At 46.9% G+C, this 27,936-nt stretch overlaps 1 protein-coding gene across 6 annotated transcripts in view; it reads left to right on the top strand.

Annotated features, from left to right (window-relative positions):
* PASD1 (PAS domain containing repressor 1) overlaps positions 1 to 26,670 on the top strand; it is a 103,591-nt gene extending 76,921 nt beyond the window's left edge. For 4 of the 6 annotated variants that reach the window (XM_042039952.1, XM_042039954.1, XM_042039955.1 and 1 more), the window contains 17 exons: positions 1,296 to 1,385; positions 2,466 to 2,586; positions 3,731 to 3,844; positions 4,510 to 4,628; positions 5,422 to 5,504; positions 9,123 to 9,229; positions 11,924 to 12,071; positions 14,143 to 14,224; positions 15,703 to 15,826; positions 16,572 to 16,681; positions 17,154 to 17,240; positions 18,192 to 18,350; positions 18,846 to 19,049; positions 19,849 to 20,063; positions 20,639 to 20,731; positions 21,204 to 21,411; positions 22,572 to 26,670. In XM_042039952.1, the coding sequence (XP_041895886.1) occupies positions 1,296 to 1,385; positions 2,466 to 2,586; positions 3,731 to 3,844; positions 4,510 to 4,628; positions 5,422 to 5,504; positions 9,123 to 9,229; positions 11,924 to 12,071; positions 14,143 to 14,224; positions 15,703 to 15,826; positions 16,572 to 16,681; positions 17,154 to 17,240; positions 18,192 to 18,350; positions 18,846 to 19,049; positions 19,849 to 20,063; positions 20,639 to 20,731; positions 21,204 to 21,411; positions 22,572 to 22,742 (2,235 nt within the window). In that variant the 3' untranslated portion in view covers positions 22,743 to 26,670. Of the gene's footprint in view, positions 1 to 1,295; positions 1,386 to 2,465; positions 2,587 to 3,730; positions 3,845 to 4,509; positions 4,629 to 5,421; positions 5,505 to 9,122; positions 9,230 to 11,923; positions 12,072 to 14,142; positions 14,225 to 15,702; positions 15,827 to 16,571; positions 16,682 to 17,153; positions 17,241 to 18,191; positions 18,351 to 18,845; positions 19,050 to 19,848; positions 20,064 to 20,638; positions 20,732 to 21,203; positions 21,412 to 22,571 lie in introns of those variants that run through there. The other 2 variants (XM_042039957.1, XM_042039956.1) reach the window with 2 other exon arrangements.
* The last annotated feature ends 1,266 nt before the right edge of the window (positions 26,671 to 27,936 follow it).

Genomic DNA, 27,936 nt, shown 5'->3' with positions numbered 1-27,936 from the left:
CCCAGGCCTATATTTCTCCCCTCTTAAGGATGTGGCTCTGGGTTTGTGCTGCATGCTCCTCTCGCAGGGACATCTCCTACCCTGCGTGGGCAGCTGCTGCTCTTTGCCCCACCAAAATAAGGGTGTATGCTGGGCTGAGCTGGGAGGTGCTGCTGTGTCTTAGTTATTCCTTTTCATCAGGATGTCATGACTCACCTCTCTGGAAAAGTCTGTTCATTCTTTCTGGGAATCTCTCTCACCGAACAAGCTAGCTTGTTCCAGCTGAATCAAAACAAATTCCCGCCGAAGATTGGAAGTGGTGGAGGAGAGCCAGCCCTTTAATAAGTGATGGTTTGCTGGACTCTGGTAGGCCATTAAACAGTTTGCTTAAAATCAGTGGTTTTTTTCCAGAGACGATTCATTTTGAGCAAAGGCAGAGTGTGGCAGTGAGGTGGGGGAGATGCTGAATGCTGCATCTTTGGCTCCCTGTAGCTAAGCTGCAGAGCAGCCTCACAGTGTCTTTAGAAGAGCTGGCTTTGTGCACAGTGCTGACCAGCTATTAAACCTCCTAGATCTTGATGTTAGAGAAGAATAAGGACAGACACTGGGTAAATGGTACAAGGAGATGTTATGAAGAATAGGGAGAACACAACACCCAAGGAGAAAAGCACAGGCAGTGACTTAAAAGGGACAGAGAGTTTTGACTCTGGGACAGAAACCACTGTGAATAAGAAAGGGGAAACAAAACAAGCCTTAAAATTGTTTTGTCACTAGCCTTACAAATCAGTGCTTTAAGCAAAATAAATGAGGCTTTAGATCTTCTTCATATTGTCCATAAATTGCTAAAAATACATAATTGTATCATTTTTCTGTCTCTGCTTATCCATCCATCCATCCACAATGCTGGGTTTGCCATGATGATATCTAACATCTCCTTACACACTGACCTTGTTAACTATGGTGTAATTCAGAACACATAACGAAATGACTGAAGTCACCAGGATTGTGTGGGTGTTGAAATTATAAGCATCACTGTCTCGCTTCATGTTAAATAAATACTCACTGGGTGAAAAATACAAGTCAATTTAATAATAATGAGAATGAAAAAATAAGAATATAAAAAGAATGTTGAATTAGACAGCATGTGTAATTTTTATTTTTCCACACTGAACTGTCATTTCCATGATTAATTTCTGCTAGGTTTAAGCTGTTAGAAGCATCATTAAAGAATCAATTAGCCTAAAATATTTTAAGTTTTTCCCTTGCATAATTCTGGTTTGGTTTTTTTTCTTTTTTTTCCTGTCTATTATCATTAGGCACTAGATGGCTTTCTCATTGCTCTTACCACTGATGGGATTATTATTTATGTATCTGATAGTGTTTCGTCTCTGCTAGGACACTTACCGGTAAGTTCTGACCACGCAATACACTGAAGGCTCATTCCCCTCCTTAATGCAAATCAGCCAGTGCAGGGCTGGGGATTGGTTTTGTCCAACCAAAGAGGCAACTGACTGACTGTGGGTGGGAGGTCAACCAGTGAACTCTTGTGGAGTTTCTCAAGTTCCTGTGAATAACAGATTCTCTCCCAGGGTCTATGAGTTAGCTTCAAAAAAACCCAACTACGCAAAATCACTTTACTCATAGCTCATCACTTGGCTGTACATCTAAAGCTCTGGGAGATGTTTGTCCCACCAGGTTAATGGAAAATCTTATGGTTGTGAAATCCATGCCAAAGCTCTTCTTAGATAATGTAAACATTATTTCAGAACTGAATCTATGCTCTTCTAATGACATTGGGTTTTTCTACTTTGAGCCCATTGCCTTTAGTAACAAGTGTGTGGCCTCAGGGTTTTCTGGGAGAACTTCTAGAAACCAGTTAGTTGTCAGGTGCAGAAATTTCAGCTTGGCTCCTCAAAAACATTTTTCTCTTTATCTGGTGCCAAGCATGAAGCACCAAGGATGCCCTATATGAGGAGAAATTTGAGCACACAGTTACCTGAATGTCCTGGTATGCAAAGAACAAATCTGTGCTGACATTTTGGTAGAACCCCTTTAGTCAGAATGTGTGGGTCGATGAGCACTGAATCACTTGCAGGTCAAGCTGATTTTGCCAGATGTTCAGCCTAGAAGACAAACAGAGGATGTGGGGAGGAGCTCTCCATCTTCTGTGTCATGCTTTCAAAGAAAAATGCTTCACTTCTCATCATTTTATATTCCAGTGGTATCAGGGTTTCTTCTCCAACCTGTGTCTGAACTGAGGGGCAACCTCTGGGACTCATTCAACCTTTTGCAAATAGATAGTAATCCTGGGGTAAAATAGCCTAAGGGTTATGTTCTGCCCTAGATCCATCTACAGATTGACTGGGCTTCCTTGTCTTAGGCATCCGTGCCAGACGGGCAGCGTCTGTGCTCTGCTTAGGGATGAAAAGGCATGTGGTTGTGTCAGGCTGTGCTGCTGAACATGACAAAGCATTCTTTTGTATCAGTCAGATTTGGTGGACCAAAATATATTAAACTTTCTGCCTGAGCGGGAGCAGAGTGAAGTGTACAAGCTCCTTTCTCCACATGTGCTCATGACAGATCCTGTTGCAGCTGATTTTCTAAATGGTAAGTTCTGCTCTTGTCTGTTGGTCAGGGAAGTTTGCCAAAGGTAAACAGCTCCCAGGGGAGTCTGCACAGAGCTCTCCAGCTATTTAATGCTCTTGCCTGCCACTACTGTTCTGCTGCATTTGTGGGTTTAGTGCATCACAGTTCTAATGTTCCTGTGTGCTCCCAGTACTTGCTCTTTGATTAGGACAGTCTTTGTTTTACCATCTGCTCTTCCCCCATGGAGTTGCCCTCAGGAGATGCTTTTCCCCAGGTGGGATGCTAGACTAAGCCTGAAAAGGGAATGAGGGCTTAGGGGAACAAAAATTTGGAGAAATCCCAGTTTTGGCAGAGCTGTTATTCCTTAGGAAGCTTGCATGTCTCAGGACACGAGAGAAGCCCTAACGTAACTTAAGCACCAGCCTCCCTATCTGAACAGTCTGTCTGAATCTGTACTGCTGGCTGCTGTGCCACCCCCAGAATGTCCCTTTCCCTGAGAAAATGTCCCCAGGACCAGAGCAGGCAGGAGCATCTTCCCATCACCTGCATTTCACCAAACCTGTGCTGGGCCCCACCCTTTTCCTGGTGGGTTTGGCAAGGGCACCAAGCAGCACTGGGCTCCCCTCCCTGCTGCCCCATGAGCATCAGTGGGAGCTGAGCAGCCTGATGATGCTCTGCCCTGGGGGTGGTTTCCCTCTGGCTGAAGGCCTCGTGGCCTAATCCATGGAGTTCAGACTTGGGGCAGAAAACTGGATTAGAGCTTGGCACGGTGCCCTTCACTGTTAATGGCTTAGGGTGAGTTCAGTGCGCTTTGGGTCCTTCTGAGCAGTGCCAGAACAGGATACTGCAGTACCATGTAACTGCTTTGCATGAAATCCTGCATCCATGAAGTCAATGCTGCTGACCAGTATAGCCAGGGTTTCACACCCAGTTTACTGGGTGACTGCAGAGACAAGAAAAAAAGGGTGAGAATACATTTCCTTAAGCAGAAACAACTGATAATTGCTCCTAGCAGTTAAATATTTACTTTTGGGTATCAGAAGCATCCCAGCAGGGTGTGCCCAGATACCACCACAGCAGGGTTGGTAGATAAATTAAATATGTGAGCGAGCTAAGGTGCAGACTTCTAATACCACTGTCTGTGTCTCCCTCTCTCTCATTTCAGCGGAAAAACAAATAGAGTTTTGTTGCCATTTAGCAAGAGGCAGCTTAGATCCAAATGAACCCCTGATGTATGAATATGTGAAATTTGTAGTGGATTTTAAATATTTTACTCATGGTAAGTTACTGTTTCGGCCTACCTTTGCCTCTCCACCTCTCTCCTTTAAATTGTGTTGATCTGTAGCATCCTAAAGGCTCTGCTTCTGCTGAAAATGCCCTGTAATTGTCAGAGATGGAATGAGCTGTGCGTACATTGGATATATTTTTCATACAAAAGTGGTGGGGAGGCTGTTGATCAGAAGAGTGCGCTCTCCTTCATGCTGTGCCTAAAGCTGATACCATACTGAAAATACCTCTGACCCACTGCCTATTGTAAAGCAGCCTACTTATTCAAATAGCCAGTAAAATATGGTATTCTGTTTCACTTGTGGCAGTGAAATGACACTTTACAGAGATTAAGTAGTTTGAGGTGCCTGTAAAATCCCAAATCTTGCAAATGTTGGCCTGGAGAAAGGCTGACAAGGAGACTGCAGCTGCACACTGTGAGCTGCTCAGAGCTGTCTTACAAAGCTCCCCTACAAACCAGGGATAGGTGGTTACAGCTGTGTAACTTGGAGCCTAAAGGGTCATGCTTTAAATAACATCAGCGTGGATCAGCGTGGCATCACCCCGTGGGTAGGAGGAGTTTGTTGCTTGGGTTTCATCAGTCACCCTACCTGCCTTGACATGAAAAGAGAGCTCTCCTTCCTCTTCTTCTTAAATAAATTGTCTGGTTGTTTCTAGTGCCTACACCCTCCTGTAATGGCTTTGAGTCAGCTATTGCACGAGCTTTCAGGTCAGCCACGGAGGAGCAGATTTGCCTGGTAGCGACTGTTCGTCTCGTCACACCGCAGTTCTTAAAGGTGAGCTCTGTGCCGCCTCTGCCCTGGGGCGCGGCCGCGGGCGCTGCGGGAGCCGGGGCTGTGGCACAGGCTGCTTGTGCACGGGCTTGGGAGAGCAGAGAGGACACTGCTGTGGCTGGGAGTGGGAGATGACACAAGTGGGTATTTGGGAAAGGTAAGGTATAAAGCAGGAGCTGCTTTTGAGAAGAGCTGGTTTTGTGATGGGGTGTCTCAGAGGGGGCAGCCTGGGAAGCTCCAGGACAAGGGGACCAGCTACACCACTTGGGAATTTGCAGCCTTCAAAGATATCCATCCACCACTCCTTTGTGCAAGGAAGCCATCTGCATCTTGAAACACATGGAAAACGTGTGTCACGGGCTCTTCCTGCTGGTCTGTAAATGTCCTGTGGCACTGTGCACTGATGACAGGGATAACAACTCCAGGTGCTGCTTGCTCAGGAGGGCATTAGCCAGCTCAGTTAGAGGCTGGACCTGGAGCTGTCATCCATATTCCAATACCAGTATTTGCAAAAAGCTGTGGAATTTTGCCTAAAGAGTGCAAGATGAGACCCTAAGACTATTTATCCTAGCTCTGAAATTCAGCTCAAGGTAAACTATTCAGCCATTTTTCATCAGTTCATGCATCTATAAAACAAGTCTTACACATTCCTTAGAGGAAAATAAGTCAAGTGCTTTTAAAGCACTGTATTTTCCTGTGGTTTATTATATGAACAAAGTGGATCCTAGGTTTTGATAGTGGACTCCTTTTGTCATTTCATAGAATTAAATGTCTGAATGTGCCCACTGTTTTGCAGGAGCTCTGCAACATTGAAGAGCCATGTGAAGAATTCACATCGAGGCATAGTTTAGAATGGAAGTTTTTATTCTTGGACCACAGGTAAGAGATCTGGGTTTAGTCACTGAAGAATAAATAAACTGTAGTTTAAAAATAGAAAACTTTCTGTACCTCTCGCCTGAGATCCCAAATGGAATAGTTCTAATTATATGCAACTTAGTAAGTAGCAATACTCTGAACTTAGCTATTAGGCATCCTTAAGTGCTTCACTATTTTCCATATTTTAGGCAAGTAAGAAACCATGGAAAACCATGTCTAGAAAAATGTCTGATCTTCTAACCAAGATAACAAGCCATTGAAAGTGAGCAGTGTGGGTCCCAATATGTTCCCCATATTGTTTTAGCTCCTCTGTTTTACAACTACAGCTTCTAGGAATCCTTCTAAATCTTTTGCTGTGTCAACAAACTTTTGATTTTTCATCTTGAGAAATTATAGAATTTCTAAAAATAAAATAAAAACCAGTGGATTTTATTATTTAATTGCAGATTAGTTTTTAACAATGCAATATGGTGAGCTAGAATTCAGCTTGGTGAATGAAACAGACTGGAACCACTTTATTAAGCTGCTTAATTTAGGATTCATTTTCTTCAAAAGAAGCTGGAGGGTTTTATTCACTCTTACTTCTCTGGATTTGACATATGTGCACACTGAACAATAAGCACATTGAAAAATCCTACCCATTCCATTATCCCTTCCCTTATGAGCTGTGCAAAGGTAGTCATTACTAAAAACAGAAGACCAGTAAATAAGGCTCTGAGGAAAAAAAAAAAACATTAGTGAGGGAAAATATCTAAATATCATCTGCACATTTAGAGCAAGAAAGAGAGAGAGCAAATACAAATGAATAATAACTTCCATTTATACAGAACACAAGGTGTGTGCTTCACACCTTGAAGCATGGAGGAGCTGACCCAGCGACAGCCCTACAGCTGATTATGCGTGGTTTGGGACAGTTGGATAATTATTCATTCAGATGAGATCTTGCTGGAGTGGCTTTGTTAGACTTTAATTGGCCTGTCTGATAATGCACATTTTGAGAATCAGCTGATTAATGTTAAGATTTGTAAAAGAGCCCTAAACCCCTCACTTCACTGATGAAGCGAGCTGCTTTTCCACAGGGCTGTGTCCCAGCAGCTCCTGTGAAAAATGTGAGTAGGAGCTACTTTGAAACTTGTCAAAGAGTCTTTGATGAATCTGGTTATGACTCAGAGAGGAATCTCTCTGCTGGTGCTTGCAGACACTCCAGTCCCACTGATATCCCCAGCGAGGAAACCATTGTTACTGAGAGGAAATTAAGATGATGCAGATGCTGAGGCAGAGTTTGTGACAACCCCAGATGCAAGCAGTGAGCTCAGACCCAAGAATAAGCAGATCATGGGAATTGTCTCATTTAATCTGATTCAAAGCTCTCTCCAGTACAGTCTGCAGGACACTGGGAAATGTTGCTGTTTCTTGCTGATTTGCATCACCACAGGCTGCCTGGCACTGAGGTGTGCTATCAACAGGGGCAGAGGGTACCCAGCAGGAGCTGGAATCAGGACCTTTGCTATCATGATTGCAACTTAAATCAGAGTAAAGACAGATGCAATAAAAGCATTCCATAGATCTGAATAAACATGAGAAAAATAGGAAAAGTCTGTATTCTGGGTCTATATGTAAATATGTGTAGAGAAAGAAAAACCCGTCAACTTTGATAATGATCTGTTTCTCTTCTGCGCTGTGGTACTGTTCTTATTTTCCCTTCATTTATTAAAAGACTGCACCCAAAAGGCTCTCTGAAGACTGTGCCTTCCCATTTGCACAGCAAGTTGCAGGTCTCAGGGCTGGAACTTAAGCTAACAAGACACTTTTAAATTGCTCCACAAGGCATCTCCTTGTCAAACGACAGATGAGGAGCATTTTGTGGCTGCTTTCTTATATAAAGAGCTCTGGTGATATTCAGGAAAGCATAATACTTTCCTGATCAGCTTAAATGTTTATCTGATGTGCTTCTGAAAGACGTTATTGTCTTGAATATAAGCATGTCATTAAAAATAGGAGAAACAGTGATGCATTCTGCCGAAGAGACAGCAAGGAAGGACACTTTGATAAATACACATATTATCATCATTAACAGAAATCTGGGTCACATAAGGAAAAGGAACAGAGTGCTCTATGAAAAGTTACTTGAATAAATAAAGCTGTATTGTGGCAGAGACCACTGTGTGCTCAGCACAGTCTGGTTCAAGAGATTTGCTGTGGAGTGGAGGCCTGGCTCTGCCAGCTAACCCCTTGTGCTGGGACTCGGGAGCTCCTGCTCACACCTTGCTCCTCCTGGGGCTGCTGTTGAGCAGATCCCTAGATGCTCCTTCCCCCATTTCCCATTTGGTGCCAGACTGCCTGCCTGCAGCTGTGGGGAAGAGGGAGGTTACAGACCTGCCTGGGCTCTCTGTGGCTGAATAACTGATGCCCACTGTGTCTCTCAAGAGGACAAATGTGGAGCTGGGTGGCTCAGCCAAGAGAGAACTCCACACAACCAAGAAACTCAGGGCTGATCCATCCAAACCCACAGGTACTACACTGAAATAACTTTTTGTTCATAGTCCTGGCCACTTTATGGCCTTCTTCCTTAAGAGCAGTCAGCATACCAGGAGCGGGGCAGCAGGAGAGGCAGCTTTGATGGGCACCATCCCCTTCAGCCTGCCCCATTTTGAGTTATTTACCATTTTGCCCTGTTTTTGAGAAACACACTGAACTTGGCAGGTGAACCTCACACTACCAGCACATCCTGCAGCCTGAACAAACAGGTGGAGCCACATTAGCACAGGTTCTGCCTCACTGAGTGCTTGAGTTGGTGCAGACAGGAGTGTACCTGAGTGCTGGAAGATGGACAGTGATAGGAAGGAGAGAAAAAAACAGTGGTTTTCTCCTCACATTTCAGTGGTTTCATAATCATAAGCTATCAGGCTCTGGTGAAGGCTGCGTTAGGACACCTGCAAAAAAAAAAAAATCTCTTATTTTGCCTAGAAAAATGAAAATCTAGAATTGATAGCAAAATAGTGAGGTAAGTCATTGCAATGTGCCTATCTAAATACTTCATCAATTCCTTCCCTACCAGGCAAAACAAAACCAGCCCTAAATCAGCCCCATGCCTATTGCTATCTGTACTCTCAGCACAGAAAGTTTTGTTGGCTGTAGTTTCCTAAGGTTTTCCAGGGGAGCAATTACTTCTTCCCAAGCTGGTCCTGACACACACTGCAGCTTCCCACTTACTCTCTCTTCCACAGTTACTACCCAGGTGACGTTTACATCCAGCCTACCGGATAATTTCACTCCAGCTCCAAGTTAGGCGCGGGATCGGCCATAGCGTTTCTCAAGCTGTGTCTCCTTAATGAATTGAGTCACTCACATACGTACATGCCTGTCTCTACACCCACATAATGAATAGGCTGTCAAAGAGTAAACACACACCTTTTCATCTTCTCAGTTTTTACCTCTCCCTTGCTGCGGGGTTTTTTTTTGTTTGTATATGAAAACATATCACTGCCTGTGGAAAATCCACTCCAGATTTCCCTGCCAAGTGAACGAACGAGGTATTTGTTGCTGGTATCACAGCTTATCTGCCAGGATGTCAAAGCATCAAGTTTTGTGCTCACTCCCTGCTCTTTGCTTCCTTTCTAGGGCTCCACCTATTATAGGATATTTACCCTTTGAGGTTTTGGGAACGTCAGGGTATGATTACTACCACGCAGATGACCTGGAGCTTCTTGCTAGGTGCCATGAACACTGTAAGTTGCCATCCCTCTGCAATGTGTCTGTCTCTGATCTCATTTGTCACTTGTGCAAAACCTTTTGCTGTCATCACAAAAGGCTTCATCTTCAGGGGCACGAGGGAACTCTCCCTTCCCATGACAGACTGTCACAGCTGACACTTACCTGCGAGGTTGAAACCTGCAGAATTCACTCAAATCAGAAACTGTTTGTGCAGATTTCCTAAATTGGCAGATACCTTGTTTGAGCACAGGGTGTCTCAGAGTGAAATGAGATTAAAAGATTGGGAGTTAGAACTTCCCCCCTCTGTCCTGCAAGTTTTGTTGATTCATCACAGTTCATGGGGTCTTGCCATTCCCCTGGGCTCCAGAGTCAGCCAGGAGGCTCAGCTCACCAAAACACCTTCTGAGCATATCATTTGGATCACCTGCCTGTGCAATTAGGTGTTGTGAACCTCACTTACTCATTAGTAAAATGCTTCTGGAGATTCAGTATTATTTTAAATACAAAACTACTGAGCGCAATTTCCCTGTGGGTGAGGATTGCTCATGTTTGGTCGACCTGAAAGGAAAACAACAAAGCAGAAGAGTCAAGTTCAGGCTGATGTGTGAACACCACAGAAGGTCCGTGAAGTTCATTTTCATGCAAGCAGAAGCGGTGTGACCTGTGGGAGCCAGAATAGAAGGAGCACTCGCATGAGTTCCACAGCAGTGCAGCCCAATGCTGGAGAACCATGTCCTGCTGAGGGCTGGAGCCAGTGTGAGAAGGGCAGAGGGTGTCTGCAGATGTGGTCTACTCTTAATCAGTGTGCATTTCCTAGCAGGTGTGAGATGTTTTATCCCCAAGACCCAGATTTTTCCATTTTATTGGGTGCATTTCAGACTGAGATATTGAGCCAGAGTTACATGTGTCCTGTGGTGGTTTTGCATTGCCAAGCACTGCAATGAAAAATAACTACATACTTTGTAAAATGCATCTAGGTAATCAGGTATTTTGCTAAGAAATATTACTTACAGGTTTCCTGTTGGGGACAGTGTCTGTCTCTCTGCTATCTCCACTTGAAAGGAGAGTGTTTTGTCAAAAGGAAATGAGGACACCCCAGAGAGTGGAGCAAGTGGGATGCTGTAATTGCTCTGAGATGCAGAGCAGCACGATGCTGGGACCAAGAACCACAGCGTTCTGGAGACAACCCATCTCTGAGCTGCAAACCACCCCCATCTCTACCACAAACCCTGTACCACTTACACAAATGAGGAGCTGAGGGACCTAGAAGAGAATGGGGAAGAATACTTCCTTGCACGTCAAGTTTCCCTGCTCCACTTCCCTGCTGGCTGCTCTGCCCTGTCCAGGCAGAGCCACTGGTACAGCCCCTGCCAGGGAAGTGGGTTGCCTGGCTGAGCACATGGAGGAAGCTGTGACAGGGGGGACACACAAGTTGTGTCAAGTGCAGCAAAAGCATAGATGGGAATATTAACAGAGTATTTTAAATGTTTTCAAGTACAGTACTTCTTAGTGCTGTTTGCTTAAAAGACGATTCAGATACAAGTGAGATACTTAACCAGACAGTGGCCTTTTGGTAATGCATGTGCAGTTTGGTATGGACACAAACTGTATTGAGAGTGGGTCAGGTCATTCAGCAGAGAATCAATTTGATGATTTATATTCTACATCTCTATCAGCCATGCATTCCTCTTACCTATTAGAAGAATATTTGCACAACACACCTGTAGGGAAGGATCTTTTCATTTTACTGCACAGGGAAACAAAGTAAAGTGCTGGCAAAGTGGCTTAGAGAAGTTGCTTCAGGACATTTCTGCCAGGACTAGGAGCTGAGGGATCCCCAGCATGTTATGTTAGCCAGAAAATCTCTGCTAAGTGCTTCATCTAAAGCCCATCACTGTTAATGGGATTGCTAAAGAAGTCAGTCCTGATATTTTAACAAAGTAGAGGTGTGCAGGTGAGTAAAAGACCACTTGGGTTAGTGTGGCTTGCTAAGTTCCTGTTTGTCACGCTGACACTCTGGGCAGGCATCTTGTGTCACTACTATCAAGTGAAATGGGTTTGTTTAAACCACATTTGTATTTTACTTTGCATTAATTGTGGGTATTTTAAGTGAGCATGTTTCATTTTGTATTCCCTGCAGTTTGGAACAGTTAGTGTGGTTATTTAACATAGTTCCCCTCATTATTTTCCAGTTGTATTACAGAACCTGAGATTTTTCTGGATGTAGCCTGATAATACATACCAGGCTGGCCTAGGCCAGGTCTTGGAGAAAACTCTCAGTTAAACTGTTAAAACTCCACTGTCTTGTTTTGTGCCATTATTAGGATTCTTACGTCACACCTTCAGTCTTTGAAATGCATTCTCACGTACTTATGAAAAGCAAATAATTTGTTTAATTAATGTTATTTATGCTTATTTCAGGGAAGCCCATGAGTAAGTTATAAGAATGTAGCTAGTTATATGGTTATATACCAGTTATAAGAGCAATCTCAAAATAACAAACAGCACTCCGGAAAGTCAGCAGGAATGACCCTAAACAAAAGCCAAGTACCTGGTTGTGTATCATCTGTCTTGTTTATAAAGCTCAAGAGCCACTTTAGCACTGCCCTAGTCTGGGAGAAGGGTGTGGGACTGAATTGTTTTTCCAATCACCTTTGCACCATGAAATCCCTGTTTGCTATGAATTGCTTTCTCTTTTTGTTAAACAGTGATGCAGTTTGGAAAAGGAAAGTCCTGTTACTATCGGTTCCTGACCAAAGGGCAGCAGTGGATATGGCTGCAGACCCACTACTACATCACCTACCACCAGTGGAACTCCAAGCCCGAGTTCATCGTTTGCACTCACCTGGTAGTTAGGTAGGAGCAAGCACCAAACTCTTCACAGTGTATGTTATGTCTAAGTGTTGAGCCATCGCTTCTTCTAGTTCTGCTTCATGTTAACCAAATACCTGCTGTGCCTACTGACACACAAAAATGATATCTAATTCCATGAAACTGTTCCAACAGGGAATATGTGTTTTATTTACCTGTTTACTTTTTTTTTTTTTTTTTTTTTGGCAACTGGGGCAATAGCCTGGAAGCCACCTCTGGCCAAATCTATCAGTGTGTTACATTCCCCTTTTGTCCCTAGTGATGACATGGCCATAGAAAGAATTAAGGCTGTTGGGAATCAGACAGCTTTCTGGGCATGAATGAGATCACATAACTCCTACAAAACCTTTTGATCAGAGCTTTAAATATTTATGACTTATTAAGCTGCTGGCTTGCTGGCCTTATTCCTCACCCAAATCCAGCCCTGGATCCCCCCCTAGTGGGAAGCTGCTTGTGCTGAGCTGCAGCTCGTGCTGGAAGGCAGTGCATGTGTAAATGCACGGATGCTCTGTGAATGCACCTTCTGGTGCAGGGGGGATCTGCTGGATCAGCGCTGCCATCTGAAAAAAGACTGTGTTAAGAGTAAGAATATGTTTTCTGAAGGGCTTGAAAAAATAGTGACTCACTGTTATTAACTGCTCTATCAACTTGAGTAAACTTACTGCTCACTGTGTATTTCTTTAGTGTCAGGAATCAATTTCTTTCTGGTCCCCTCTTTTACTGTCAAACATCTGGAAGAGCAAACACTAGTAAATCTGAAATACATGGATCTGTTGGAGTGAGTCAGAGGAGGGCCACAAAGATGCTCATAGGGCTGGAGCACCTCTCCTGTGAAGACAGGAAGAGAGAGCTGGGGTTGTTCAGCCTGGAGAAGAGAAGGCTCCAGGGAGACCTTAGAGCCTCTTCCAGTGCCTAAGGGAACTCCAAGAGAGCTGGAGAAGGACTTTGAACGAGGACATGGAGTGGTAGAACAAAGGGGAATAGCTTCAAACTGTCAGAGATAGGTTTAGATTAGATCTTAGATAGAAATTCTTCCCTATGAGGCTGGTAAGGCACTGGAAGCCCAGAGAAGCTGTGGCTGCCTCATCCCTGGAAGTGTTCAAGGCCAGGTTGGCTGGGGCCCTGAACAACCTGGTCTAGTGAAAGGTGTTCTTCCCACAGTAGAGGGGTTGGAACCAGATAATTTTTAAGGTCCCTTTTAACCCAAATTCTATTGATTCTGATTCTATAATCTGTGATATAAATTACATATGAAGTGTTAACATAAGCAAATGTTACACAGAGAGGTTGCTTCTCAGTTGTCTTGCTTCTGCCATCCTTCAGGGAATTCAGCTTCACTTTAAGGTCTGAACTTAATTGTGCATTGATTTGTTTCTTCTTTCTGGTTCCAGTGCCTCTTAAACCTACCAATGTAGCCCTAAATAGATTTTGAAGTTCAATTCTGTCTCAGATAGTTAAGGTTTAAAATACATTACTGAAGTACACAAGTTAAAATGTTGTTTCAGGAAAATTCATTGCCACGATTATATAAGTGAGGTCAGTTCAGCAACTTCTCTTGCCTCCCACAAAGGTTGTAGCTCATTAATATTTCATCACCCTAAAGTCTGGCACCTCTCAGTGTCCATGATCCATGAGCACTCAGAGAGTCTTTGAAACATCCTCTCCAGTTTATCCAAGTGGTGACTCATGTGGCATTTGTAACTGTAAATATTTTATTATTTAAGAGAGGAAAAAGTAAGGAAAGAAAATATACTCTTTTAGAGGCTCATTATAGGGATTCCTGCACTTCACATTGCACCTGGGTTTTTATTTGGAACTTCCACTGGAGTGCAGGGTGTTAACTCTGATGCATGCACAGCTGTGTGCACCCTCAGAAGGAGGGACCTGACCTTGTCCTGCCCAAGGCACTGGCGTAGGGATCACTGAGCTACCATGCAAAAAAGTGATTCTTGTTCATCATCATCAGGTTAGAAAATGAATGTACACTTGTTACAGCAGTTTACCTGCACAGGAGCTGTAGAATAATTTTTGGGGTTTTTTGTTTCGGTTTTTTCAGTTATGCAGAAGTTCGGGCTGAGAGAAGGCGAGATCTTGGCCTCGAAGAGTCATCAATTGAACTGGCATCCTCTTCTCTAAAGGTACCATGTTCCTTCACAGTTGAATGAGAAGATGTTTAAACCAAACTGAGTAATAGCTTACCAATCTTAGGAACATATCTGTTCTTTCTTCTCCATTTTCTTTACTCCCATCTCATTCCAAGCCTTCACCTGGGTCAGGACTCAAGCAGCCCCTGAGAAGCTTTCCTCTGCATGGCTCCAAATTGCCCATGTTGGATGAGGCTGGATGAGCTTTGAACAGCCTGATCTAGTGGTGGATGTCCCTGCTCGCGGCAGAGGGATTGGACCTAGATGATCTTTAACTCCAAGTATTATCTGATACCCCAATAACTGCGAATTCAGCAGTTGCATTGCTCTGTTCTGCTCCTTGTAATCTTTCTGAGACCATGACGCGAAAAACGGGTTAAACCACCTTGTCTCAGAAGCACAGCTGGAGCTGGAGGCCAGATTGCTGTACCCATCACCCTCAGTAAGGCACAGAGGACCCAAGAGAAGGGCAGTACCACAGGGTACCTGTTTTGCTTGTGCCAGATCATCACTGATACTCAGATGAGGATGGGAATTGAAGGAAAAACACTTACCTAGATTTCAGCTCTGTTGCTGGATCACACGAAGTGTAGGATTGTGACCAGAGCAATAGCTTACATGGCTTGAGTCAGTCTGGCATCACCACACATCAGCCCAAGTAACAAGGTCATTTTAACTTTTAAGTTTTTTCTCTTGGTAGTTTACAAATAAGACCAGAAATCAAAGTAATTTCAAGGGGATTATTGTGTAGTTGTCATTCCATCAGCCTCATTGCTGTTCAGACATTATTTTATGGGAGCTCAGGCTGTTCCCCTCTGCTGCCCAGGTCGTGCCCAGAACAGGCTGCTGGAGCCACTCCTCCCCAGGGAGCAGTGAGTGGGATTGCAGCTCTCAGCATTGCCCAGTACCTGTCCCCCTCAGGAGGCTGTAGGTCCTCTTGGGGCTCTGGCTGATGTCCCCATGCCACTGCTCCATGTCTCTTCCCAGTCATCTCTCTCCATCTCTGCAATGGATAAAGCTATTGCCCAGGTAGCCCCTCCTGCCACCTTCATTCATTGCCCCTGCCATCACTCCCCAGAGCGCCACAGCCAACCAGCTGGGACATCCCTGAAGAGATCAGGTGGAAAGAGGCTGACGACAAAAGCTTATTTCCTGCTGCCCACGGCTCTGTGGGCAGGGGAGCAGGAGGGTGGCACACCAGAGTGCAGGCCACAGGCAGCAATCCCCATGGAGGAGCAGTCCTCCACTGCTGCTCGCTGCCATCAGACGGGTGCCCAGGGCATGACTGTGAGGGTCCTGTGTGCCCGAAGGCTTTCGGGTGAACTCAGAGTGAGCAGGGTTTGGTGGTGTGGTTCCACGGTGCTGCACACCCAGCCTGCTGGGTTCATCTGCAAACAGGAGCTCAGGGAGGTCCCTTCCGGGGCCATTCCCACCTGCTGACGGTCTCACCGCTTGTGCTTTGCTCCCCGCAGAGCCACAGCAGCTACCTGGACGTGGGGCAGTGCGGCAGCAGCCAGGACGCCAGCCGGGAGGGAGTGTCACTGTCATCGCACAGCTCCCGGCACTCCTCGCACACCGCCCTCTCCGACTCCACCTGTAGGTGCCGGGGCAGCCCAGCCTGGGTGCAGGCAGTGGTGTGGAGGGCAGAGCAGCCTCCAGAATACTGGGGTTCGGCTGGAAGGGACCGAGTCGGGGTGGGGGGGAATGCTCATTGCTGGCACCAACATATCGCATCATGACAAGTCACAGAGCAGCAACAGAGCCACGGCCACCTGCCGCCTCCTCCCTCTTAACCCACTGCCTGTGTGAGAGCAGATTTCCTCTGGCTTTTCACCAGCTGAGGGTCATGGCTGTCTGCTGTGGTTCAGGGGACACGAGGTGACTCGCTAGCTTGATTGAGCCAAGCTCACTGACAAAAGTTTTATGTTGGGATAATATAATTTTATTGTGGGGTCTCTGATGTGAAATCCCTGCAGAAGGAGCACAGAAGGATGCCTGCCTTGCTGGCAGCTTCATCCCAGCTCCTGTGAGTGCCCACCTTGCCCTTTGGGAGGTAGCAAGGTGACTGCAGTGCCCTGTGTGGGGCTATGGGTAGGAAACTCAGGGGACTTTTCTTGAGGTACTTACTGTGGGGAGAGCAGGGATCTCATCTAGATATACCCATGGAGGGCAGGCTGAACAGGGGGTTAGCATCAGGAGGGAACCCAGCAAGTCAGGTGGGGAGCCCCCACAGAGGGTCTCACTTTGGCAGTGTTTGGCCCATCTGCATATGCAGAGTTCAGGCTTAGCCAGGGTAGCCAGGCACGGGTCTGCTGTATCACAGTGAATGTCTCTCTTGCAGCCACGTCATCCATGCGGCGCACGGACACCAGCACCCCCACCCAGCCGGCCGTGCCGGGGGCTCCGGCCGAGAAGGCGGCCCTGCGGCTGGCAGCAGTCAGGAGCGCTCAGGTCAGTGGGCCTGAGGAGCAAGAGCCTTTCTGAGGCTGTTGTGAAATGAGCTCAACAAGCATTGATCTCACCCTCAGAGATGCTGGATCCCACACTCTGAGTGTGCTGGGACTTCCTGGGGAGTGCCACTGGCTGGCAGAGCTAGTGGAGAGGTGCTAGAGGCTCCTCTGCTGCCTTCTTTCAGGATTCAGTTTGCTCCTCTGTGCCAAATGCCTTTTCACACCACCAACCCTCTTTTCTTGGGGTTAGTACACATGAAATGGCCTTTATCCAAAATGGATGCTGACACCAATGACTTGCAATTAGCAGGGGCATGCAGGAACCTAAATTCTCCCTGCAGACTTATCCTCAGATCTCCAATCTCAGTTGTCCAATTCCATGCACTTGTTCATCCCTGGTATGAGCTGGTACAGCACCAGCTCTGCACTAGAGGTGCAATGGACCTACAGTAAGGCAAAATTTTCATTTCTAGGCCATAGCCACTCCTCAAGCCCCTGGTGAACACCTCCCTCAGAACCCTGTGGCTCAGCTGGCAGTGCCCTCCCAGCACCCTGTGATGGTACGTGGTTTATTTTTGTTAAGTGCACTGGTGTGTCCTGTCAGCAAGGCAGCCTTGGTGGCTCTGGTTCACTGCTCTCCCATCCTTGCTGGCTCATCCTAGAGTGGGGACAAGGCTTCTGTGCCCTTTTTGTTGCTGTTACTGGGATTTACCTGCAACCAAATTATTGCAACAGCTTATTTCAGCGAGCAGAGAGAGCAGGTGGGACACCCAAAGGAGGATACAGGAGAAGGTTTACACTTGTCAAAAGCATTGTGAGCTGCTGAAGGCTTCTCCCTGAATCTGTAGCAGCTACCTGCAGGCTGATACAATGCTGAAGAGTTTTAGTAGAGGAAGGGGATGTCATTTAGTAGAGGAAGGTTTGAGTTAGTCCAGGAAAAGAAAAAAGAAAAAAAACAAGAAAAATGTGGGAATCATAAACCATAATGACAAGGTCTGTCCTTACAGGGCTTTGATGTCAGTGCAGTAAATGTTCAGACTATGAAACAGAGATTGAAGATGGCCAGGGTAGGTGTGAAGGATGGATCCCCAGGTGGGATTGCAGCCTAACTTGGGCCTGGCATCTGGTAAATACCATTAGCAGCACAACTGAAAGCCCAGCCAGGAGGTGTGGCAAGGGTTTGGATGCAGTGTCTGCCACAAAACACAAGTGGGCCCAAACCAGCAGGGTATTATCCTGAGGGGACAGGAGAGTCCCATGTATAGACACTTCATCTGTGCAGTAATCTAAAGACCAACACCTGGAGGGAGGCACTGTGTGTGAGCCAGATGTGCTGCTGCTCTGGAACTACAGTGGCACTTCAGTTAAATATGCAATTGCCATTTTTTGTCAGCATCATATTTTTTATGGCAAAAGCTGAAAAGCCATCATTTTTCTCAATCCAGCATTGCTATGAATGTGAGTACCGGGACTGGTCCTACCCTGTCATCCTTTTTCTCTCTTCCCTGCAGCCAGTGTACCATTTCCCCACCCAGCTGGGGATGATGCACCAGCTGAAGGAGCAGCTGGAGGAGAGGACTCGCATACTGCAAGCTGACATCAAGACACAGCAAGAGGAGCTCCACGTCATCAAGGAGCAGCTCCAGCTCGTGCAGGACTCCAACCTGCAGGTACCTGCTGCCCCTGAGGCTCCCAAACTCACCAGCCGTTTGCTTTTCCTTTAAGCACACAGAGCAGTAACAAAATTGTCTGTGGCAAAAGTATTCAGGAATGAACTCTGGACAAATTGGTAACGTGTTTTCGGATGTGGGAGTGGTGTTTCCCGAGAGATGAAGTGACATCAGTATCTGAGTATTGAATCAGTGATTTCCGTGATTTAGAAAAACCAATCCCAAATTAATCCAAAGTCTCCTGCGCACAAAAAGCTTGGTGGTTCTGTGTCTGGTTAGTGCTGCTGGATCCCCACTGCCGCTCCTGCAAAACACAGCAGGCACAATGGAGCTGGAACGGTCCTGTCTCTGAATAAATATTTGACACAAGCTAACATTTGATTTTCCGTTGCTCATAGTTCACTCTGCCCCTGGATTTAGAGATACTGCTGCTGCTGCAGTGTTATTTCTGCCAGGTGGTACAACCAACAACTCCTGTTCCTCTTTTGTTTAAAGATGCTGATGCAGCAGCCGATCCCCGTCGTCTTTAACAACGTGCAGCAGCCGAGCCCTCGGAGGCCGCTGCCGCAGGGGACACCCAGGCAGACCACGGCCAAGAAGTCACAGCAGCCAGGCCTCATGGGGACGAAGCACTACTGCAGCACCCACCTGCTGTCACCACGCCCGTTCCTCAGGGACCCCTGTGGCACAGCCCCCCAGGTCACTGGCTGCTTCGTTGTCTTCATGACCCCCTTTCCTGGCTTCCAAATCCTTGTCTGCCCCGTCAGTCCTCCCCGTGGTCCCAAGCATCCCCTCTGTGTTGGTTTTACTGCCTAGGTGGCGTTGAGGAATTTATGTCAAGAGTCAGTTGTGAACAACATCACTCAACTGTAAAAATAAAAGCCAGGTAGCCAAAAAGCATTTGAACCGCAGGGACTGCTGGAGCCCTCCTGGTGACTGGGGAGGAAGTGAATGGGAAGTCTGGGCTCTCATCAGCACAATGCTCATTCATAGCCAGTGAGAATTGTGGTTTCATAACATGGGAGTAGGCATCATTTTAAAAGATTAATTTTCCTCTGCCTGAGGAATCTTGGGAGGCAGCTTTGAAAAAACAATTTTGTCATCAGTAGACCTAAATCCACTATTAAGACGGGAAAGACTTGAGTTGTTCAAAAGCAAAGCAAGCCAAAACTGCTGCTTTAAAGGACAGATGAGATGCTTTCCTTGGAGACTTTGGATTTGCACTTCTTCTCTTAAGCTGTTCTTTTCTTCCTCAAGCCTTTTGTGCCCTTACCTAATTTCTCAAGAGACTGTCTGGGGATGCCAACACCTGCCTTGCAGGGACAATAAACACTAATGGGTTGGTTGTCTTGAATAGATACACTGTTCCTACTGCTGTGTTCAGAGACAATATCCTATTGTTCCTTCTCCTTTTCCCATCTGCCCACTGTAAGTGATTATTTTATCCTTCCATTAGGGAGCTTTAAAATGTGCATGGGTACCTATGTCTTCATTTCAGGTACAGCAGCAGCAGCAGCAGCAGCAGCAGCACCCAATGAGAGGAAGCCAAGGGCAGCAAATGTGTGTGCCAGGGCAGGCGAGCATTTCAGTGCCCCTCTACAACAACCCCATGGTGTTCTCCCAGACACACCCCATCGCTGTGGCTGCGCAGGTGCCAACTGACAGCAGTGAGAGGCAACCACCAGCTGACTACAGCCAGGACAGGAGCCTCAGGTACCCACAGCCCTGCTGGGACCATCCTGGGGGCAGTGACAGAAAATAGCAGTACTGGGGCAGCAGGGAGGGCAGGTGTGGCTGGGCTCGGGGCACTGGGCTCAGGATGCCACAGCAGGTATAAGGATGTTCCCTCTGCAGGGGTGAGCCCAGTGTGCAGGCAAGCAAGGTGCTGTGCACGTCATGCTGTATCATCAAGGGCATTAAATCCTTTTCTCTCCCAAATTCCATAAGTTAATCTAACCCTGCCCTCTGTCGGTTTAAAGCCATTCCCCCTTGTCCTGTCAGTCCATGCCCTTGTCAAAAGTCCCTCTCCTGCTCTCTTGTAATCCCTTTACTGGGATTACAGGTGCTATAAGGTGTCCCTGGAGCCTTCTCTTCTCCAGTCTCAACAATCCCAATCTTCTCAGCCTATATTCACAGGAGAGATGTGAGGTGATAAGAAGCATCCTGTTTCATTAGCTTGTTTTCAAGATAGTGGTTTACCCTCTTTCATGGAGGATTTTCAAGGAGTTGTTGACAGGAGCTTGGACCTCTCCCTTCCCTGACCATCCTCTGTTTTCCTTCCACCACAGGATGCTGTTGGATCAGTCCATCCAAGCCATGATGCCTGCAGCCAACAGCAGTGGCCAGCCTGTGCAGAGCAGTGCCAGCAGGCAGCAAGGAAAGTGAGTCTCTGCTGGCCCTTGTTTTCCTGCAGTGTCTTAGCAGGACACTTAATGGCACTGAAAAAGACGTGGAAAAACTTGCACCTGATTGTGCAAACACAAACAGTCTGAAGTGAAACAAAAGTTCAGCCAGTTAGGAGAAAAAGTAATGAGAATAGTTTTTAACTACAAAGAACTTTTTGATAAATAAAGTGCTTTGAAAAAAAAATTAACCATTTTCTGGCTTTTGCAAAGCGGAAAATGCTTGGCCAAGACACAGAGAAAATGTACAGCCTTGAAAACCTTTATCTTCAGCAGTTCCAGTCCGTGCTTTGTGGGCAGGGGGGAATCTGGGGCCTGCTGTCAGCAGGGTCTGCACGGTTTGGCCAGCCCTGCTCCAGGCTGGCTCCTGCAGCAGCTGGGCTCCCCAGTGCCCTTTCTGAGGGTGGGTCTGGGTGTGGGATCTCACGCCTGGTTTTCCTCCTTGTGGCAGATTCGTTGCAGAGCAGCAGACCCTGCCTCCCCCAGCGCAGGTGCAGCCAGTCACCTGCAGCGCCGTCCGACCTCCAGCCCCGCCACCCATCTTCTCCCCGTCTCTGATGATCCCACACACCAGCTTCACATCCCACCAGGCCAGCACACCAGTTCATCTCCACCAGTGGCCACAGCAGCAGGTTCAGCAGCACCGCCTCTACCTTCAGGTATTGGAGCAGGTTTCTGAGGAGGTACAGGGATGGCTTAGGGATTGGTTGGGGTTTTTTGAAGAAATGGGGCTTATCTGGCTGATCAAACCTGGTCAGTGCCTTTGCACATCCTCCGTTCCCATTGTATCTCCACATAGCCAAGTGCTCTACCTTTGCAGGCTGACTGCACCCGCTCAAGGCCGTATTTTCCAACAGAGTTATCACAGCATGTACGGAAGAAATACCCAGTTTTTCAAACACAGCTTTTCACCCCGAGGAGGTGTGGTGGGAAGCTTGCTGTAGTCATGAAATATGATAAGAGATAAGCTCTTTGGAAAACATACCTCTTGCTGTTACATCTCAGCAGAGCAAGGTTTTTGTCAGCTGCCCTCAGAGCTTTCTTTTAATAAATGGGTATTTCACAACACGCATCTGGACAAGGTGATTTTGGTTTTTCAACACACAGTTTACATCAGTATATGCTGAACTAGTGACACCACCAAGGAGAGGGGCTGTTGAAACTAGTAATTCATTAGTAACACTCTCTCCAAGCCCTGCCTGGATGGCAGAGGTCAGTTACAGTCCTCCAGGCAAAGATGGTAGAAAAGAAAACAGGAGGAGTAGGTACAGTTGAAAGCAGCCACACAGCAGGACTGGATTTAGAGTGAGAAATGAATCACTGTTGTTAGCAAATGTGGCATGAACTGTCCCTGCTTTGGGTACATGTCCTCATGGGCTGCATGGAGGTCCTGAGGACGAGCAATGTGGACACTGGGGTGAAACAGCAAGTCCAGGTCTTTGGGGTACCAGCCATGGGTGGATACATGGTCACTCTAGGACCTCTTTCTTGGTTGTTTGAAGGTCTTTCCCATGCTAGATCAAAGCTGCACATCCTGCAGATTTTACCTTGCATTCGAGTAGTGTTTGGAGGTCTCCATTCCTGCTGGGCTCCCCATGAGCCTGTTAGGACAGATGGGTCCTGCCTCCCCCCTGTGCTCTCCAGGCATTGTTGGTTGTGCTGACAGCAACAGCATCCTAAGGGGCACAGCTGATACCCTCAAGTTTAGGACTTGCTGCACACACTCCTGGGCATGAGCCTCAGCATCAGCCCTGCAGCAAGAGAGGGACAGCTGGGTGATGCAGCAGGTCTGACTGCTCAGATTTGTGTCTCCCGACAGATGCAAGGTCCTGAGCTGGAGCCTGGGGCTCCGACGCAGCGCATTTTCCAGCCACCCCACACCCCACAGCAGAACCCCTTGAGCTACTTCCTCCACCCGCAGCAGCAGAGCCACCACACGCAGGGCCAGCCCTGCAACCTGCCCGACCTGCCTGAGATGCAGCTGCCCTGAAGGTCGGTTCTGGGAGACAAGGACCACACGGCTGCAGCTGCTGCGCGCGGGCGCACGCAGGAGAGCACGATGCCGTCAGAGCACGGCACGGGAGAGGTCAGGCTCCGTGGGGAGGTGGTGGCCAGAGGGATGATCCCTGACAGGGATGCATGGCTGCAAGGGCCTTGTTTGCTGGGATTCCCCTGCAGCAGTCCGTGATGCTGTTCCGGCAGCAGGGTGTGCCCTGGCCCAGCACCGTGGTGCCACTGGAAGCGGTGGCTTTCTGGCTGCAGGGAGGGGAGGTATCAGGTCGCTGTGAAGCTCAGTTTGCAATGGAAAAAACCCTTTTCCATTCAGGACTTCAATGCTGAAAGTCACTGTGAATTTAAGCCCAGCATTTGGAGCACATAGACTGTACCAGTCCGCAGGACACCATTGGATTACCGTGTACATAACTCGTTTTGCTGTAGTAGGTCCATTGTGGATTCTTTTTCCTTTTTCTATACCTCAGTCCCGCATATTTTTGTTTTCCAGGAGATTGGATAATGCTGCTAATTTACATAACACCACTTTTGCCTGAATTTCTTACTGTTGTTATACCAGCTCACATCGCAGCTAGTACAATATTTGTCATGTTTTGGTTTTGGTTAACAAGTGAAGATAAATTTGTATGGTTTTTACTCCCTGTAGCCAAATATTTTTCAGGTTACAGACAAAGAATCTTTACTCCTTTTTTTTTTGTTTGTTTCAAGTGATGTAGTTGTATATGTTTCTATACATAAAAACAAACAAACATGCATAGAACAGCATATGACAGCAAACTTTGTGGTTTTGCTAGGTCATGTTTCAATTTGGCAAACCCAAAATGTATAATCACAACGCACGCGATGTTACAAGCCCATAGGGTCAGCAATAAATTGTATTTTTGTAAATTGTCACTTTTTAACTATATGTTTATATTTATGAATTGAAAAACCAGTTTATTCCTCAGTGGGTGTATAGTTAAGTGTCCCTACTGTTTGTGTCTTTCCAAAGGAAAAACTAAAAAGTACATTTTTGAAGTGTTAGTAGCTGAGTACTAACTTTGGGCATTGTTAGAGCCCAAACATAGGTGGGTTTGGCCATTACTGTAAACTTTGCAGGGCAGTGGTTAGTTAGGACCAGGTCCATCTAGCAGTAAAGCTCCAGCTGGCAGACACAGCAAGGTTTAGAGAGGAGTTAGCTCCTAATGTTTAGTTCCTAGCATCTGTTGAAACCAAGCAAAGAATGCTTGGTTTTGCCTTTTTTTTTTTTTTTTTTTTTTTTTAATGGGGTTTTCTTTTTGTGTGTGTTTCCTTCTTTTCCTTCTGCAAGCCACTTTCTTGGCCCTTCGCAGCACTGCAGCGGCTGGTGTTACTGGTGCTGTTGGCACAAGCAGCTCCAAGCAGCCCTGTGTTTCAAGAGAAGGGCGCAGTGGGGCTCGTCCAGCCCTGGTACACCAGGGGCTGTTTCCCAGCAGTTCTTCCTGGGGAAGGGGATGGGGTTTTGCTGTGCCACATTGCCTGGGGAGTGGTGGTGGGAGGACAGGCTGCTGGAGCTGGGCTCAGCCAGGAGCTTTTGGGGCTGGTGCAGGGCCCCAGGGTGCTTTGGTGTTTTGAACAAAAGCTGTGCCAGTCCCTGGCTTTCCATGTGTCCCCTCCCTTGGCAAAAGCATCTGCACGGGTCAGCTTTGACTGGGACACTGAGTGCACAGCTCCCCAGGGGTGCCAGACATGATGGATCGTGGGTTGCAGAGCTGGCCACATGCAGCATTTTGGGGAGTGTTCTGGGCCATAGGATGGAGGCAGTGAGGTGCCCGACAGCCTGGGGTCCGGTATCGGGGCTCATGCCTTGTCAGCACAGTCCCTGGCTGGGCCCCAGCCCACACAGCACATGCAGCCTCTGGGTGCTGGGCAACCGAGCAGCTGCTCTTGGACACAGTTGGAGCCAGCCCCTCCATTTCAAACCATCACAAGAAATCGTGGCTACAGCAGAGCCATGGGCTGGGGCCACCTCACTGCTGGTAGTGGGATGTGGAACACCTGCCTTTGTGGGGCAGTCTGGAGCTGAAATAGTAACACCTGGGGCTTTCCTACTCTGCAGGTTTGCGCTGCAGTAAGGGCCAGCATAGAGCCTTCAGGGTAGGAACCTTGTGTTTTTAAAGCACTATTAGTGTTAGGGTCTCCCTCTCCCCATTCTAAGGCAGTGGGGTGGCTCATGAGGGTGCAGTAGGTGGGGGTTGTATTTTTGGGATTGTTGTTTGTGGGGGTTGTTGTTCGTGGGATTTTTTTCCACCATAGCCTTGGCACATAATGTTGAAGGGGAGGCAAACACATATATTTGTGTTAGGGCTCCAGCACTGTGCAGTTTGTGGCTCGGTGGCTGGCTGAAGAGAAAGGCTGTGCATTTCCCTGGCTTCCCCATTAAACCTGCATCACCCCAGCACATCCCCATGGCTTGTCTGCAGTGCCCCATCACCACACATGAGCCCAGACATGGCAGGTGACAATCAAATGGATCTCAGAGGTGGTGGTGGTTGGGGTCGGGGGCTTGGGGGTGTATTTTTTTAACAGGGCGTGGTAGGGAGGTAGCTGAGGCAGAGCAGTTTTCTGGCATTGCTGTGGCTTTGGCAGTGAGTCCAAAAAAAAATAGGGGTGGGAAGGGGTTCCGGGGAGGTGGGAGGCAATGGGTGTGCCAGATGGGGCCGGGCCCTGGGCACGGCCCTGCTCATGGCAGCACTGGGCTGCAGGGACAGAGGGCTGGGGGCACAGCCCCTGCTCACAGCTCCCAGCAAGGAGCACAGGAGCTTGGTGAGGATGTTTACATGTTAGATCAGCCTTGCTAAAACCAGACACCTAAAAATGCACTTTATCATGTGCCCCCCCCCTTATCTCAGAGCGCCCCCAGCCGCTGGCCTCGCTGCTGGTGGACGGGGGCTGCACAGTCCCAGGCACTGCCTCAGGGGCAGGGCCTTGTTTTCTTGACATGCTCCAAAGGACAAAATCCCACTGTCCCTTTCTGGGGCTTGCTTGGTCTTTGCTCAGTCTGTCTCCAGCAAAGGGGGAGGCTGAGTCAGGGCCAGGAGGGTTTTGCCTTATATTGTCCCTGACGCTCAAAAAAATAGATGGATAAAAAATCTCTTTATTCAGGTTGATTTGTATTTGTTTACCTCGGTGTTAGCTATGACCTGTGTTTTTATGACTCATTTGGAATTGAGGGTTGCTGGTGGGTTTGGTTCACACCCCCCCTAGCCGCTTACAAGAAAACACAAGTGTGACTTGTTGGTGACAAGCAGAGGGCAGGGACGTGACCGATGGCAGCAGGGTTGGCCTCCAGTGTCAGTGTTGACCTATCAGTCATAAATGTTCTGAGGTTCTCTCATACACAATTACCTATATACTATAAGTCTATATATAGATGTATGTATTTTTAATATACATTTATATGTATGGAGATGTATATCTATATATAAATATATGTAGGCCACACAATTCCAGACCTCTGAAAACACAGGCAGCTTTAATTAATAAAGTCTTGCACTTTTAGCGTATTTGTACATATAAGCTAAAGCCTGGTGGGTATAATCAGGCTGATTTGACAAACACAATGAGAAGTTACTGTATATATTGTATAGTCCATGCAAGAAAAAAAAAGAAAACAAGAAAAAGTCAAGAATTGAGTATAAATCTTGGTTTATTTTATATGATGTTGAATATAAATACATTTATAAATGTTACTATTCTTAAAAGTATTTTGTAATGGGAAAAAGTAAGTGTCTTATGAAGATGAACAGTAAAGATTTTATTCTTGTTTTGAATCTATGTCCCTGCACAGCTCCATTGAATGGGAGCCCGTGCATTTTGACAAGCTTTAAACAGATTGTACATAGTATTTAAAAAAAAATAAGAAGAAATAAAATAATACTCTTACACACTATGTACTGTTGTTATTCCCTGGGTGGTGTGGGTCTGTTGGGGATCTGATCCCTACTCTCCAGGAGAGACAAGAGCAGCAGCCATTGTGTCCATGTGCATGGACAGCTGAAGGGATGGGGCTCAGGACAAGGAATGGGATTTCTGCGACCAGTGCCAGAGGCAATAGGAGCAATGCATAAATTAGAAAGAACAAGGGATCAGGGTCTGCACACTGTTTGAATTTGGATGCAAAAAGCAAGTGCCAGTACTCCTGGGCTCTCTCACTTACCAGGTCAGCACTGAAGCCAGCTCGGGCTGCACTCCAGCCTAAACTAGTCCCAGGCTGCAAAACACAGGTCCCCATTTTTCTTCCACTTCTGGGAGGCTGCTGTCCCAGCAGGGGCTTTGGCTTGGTCCTTGTTTCGGAATGCACTGACTAAACATGGCTTTAACATGGCCAGCACTCTTGAAGGAACTTCCATAACAGGCCATCACAAGAAATAATAGGGCCTCAAAGACAGGGGTTTTTTTCTTAAGGGAAACAATATTTTATTTAACATCCCATTTGTCTTACAGTACCTCTGCATACAACACATTGTTTAAAAGCCAATCTGTCAACACAAACATGTGCTGCCATCTTGGTAAAGTGACAAAGCTATAGCAAAAAAGACAGAATAGCCTATTTTTCTGGAAACAAATCGGATTATTTCCTTCTGTTTTAGTCCAGATAACAACAGCAATCACAATCAAGAACCTTGTATGGTACAACTGGATGAGAAACTTCTGATAAAATCAACACACAGCTATTTCTTAGTCACTATGGTAGCAAACTCTTCTAAAATGACATTATTATTCAGCCATTAGAGTGATGAACAAGTGGCTTGTTTTAGGAATCGATGGAAACAGAAAGTGATTTTTCTGTATCACATGGCAGCAGCCACTTCCATGTCCTGGGAAATGCTACTGGTTGAATTACCATCAGTTCTCCCCCATGGTGGAAAGAGCTGGTATTTTTTGAGTTATTTCCTCCCCTCACATGCCCAAGGCCTGTGCTGGGCACACAGAGCAGCCAGTTCCTTGTGGGGGTCAGGGCTGCCACTGGTCACCCCAAGCACAGGGAGCAGCGCCAGGCTCCAGAGCAGCACATTCCATATGGCAAGACCGAGAAGACATCACAGCTCTGCTGGCTGTGTCCCCAGGCTACTGATTAGGTCTGACAAAAGGCATCTCAGTACACAGCAACAATGGCCCAGCCACAAGGAAGGACTGTGCAGTGTCCTCAA

Source organism: Corvus kubaryi, unplaced genomic scaffold (assembly GCF_017639235.1).
Source record: "Corvus kubaryi isolate FWS band 111438036 unplaced genomic scaffold, C.kubaryi_AGA036_p1.0 37395, whole genome shotgun sequence".
In the NCBI taxonomy this organism is placed as follows: Eukaryota; Metazoa; Chordata; class Aves; order Passeriformes; family Corvidae; genus Corvus; species Corvus kubaryi.
Note: the sequence above shows the minus strand (reverse complement) of the source record. Positions and strands in the feature narration are given on the sequence as shown.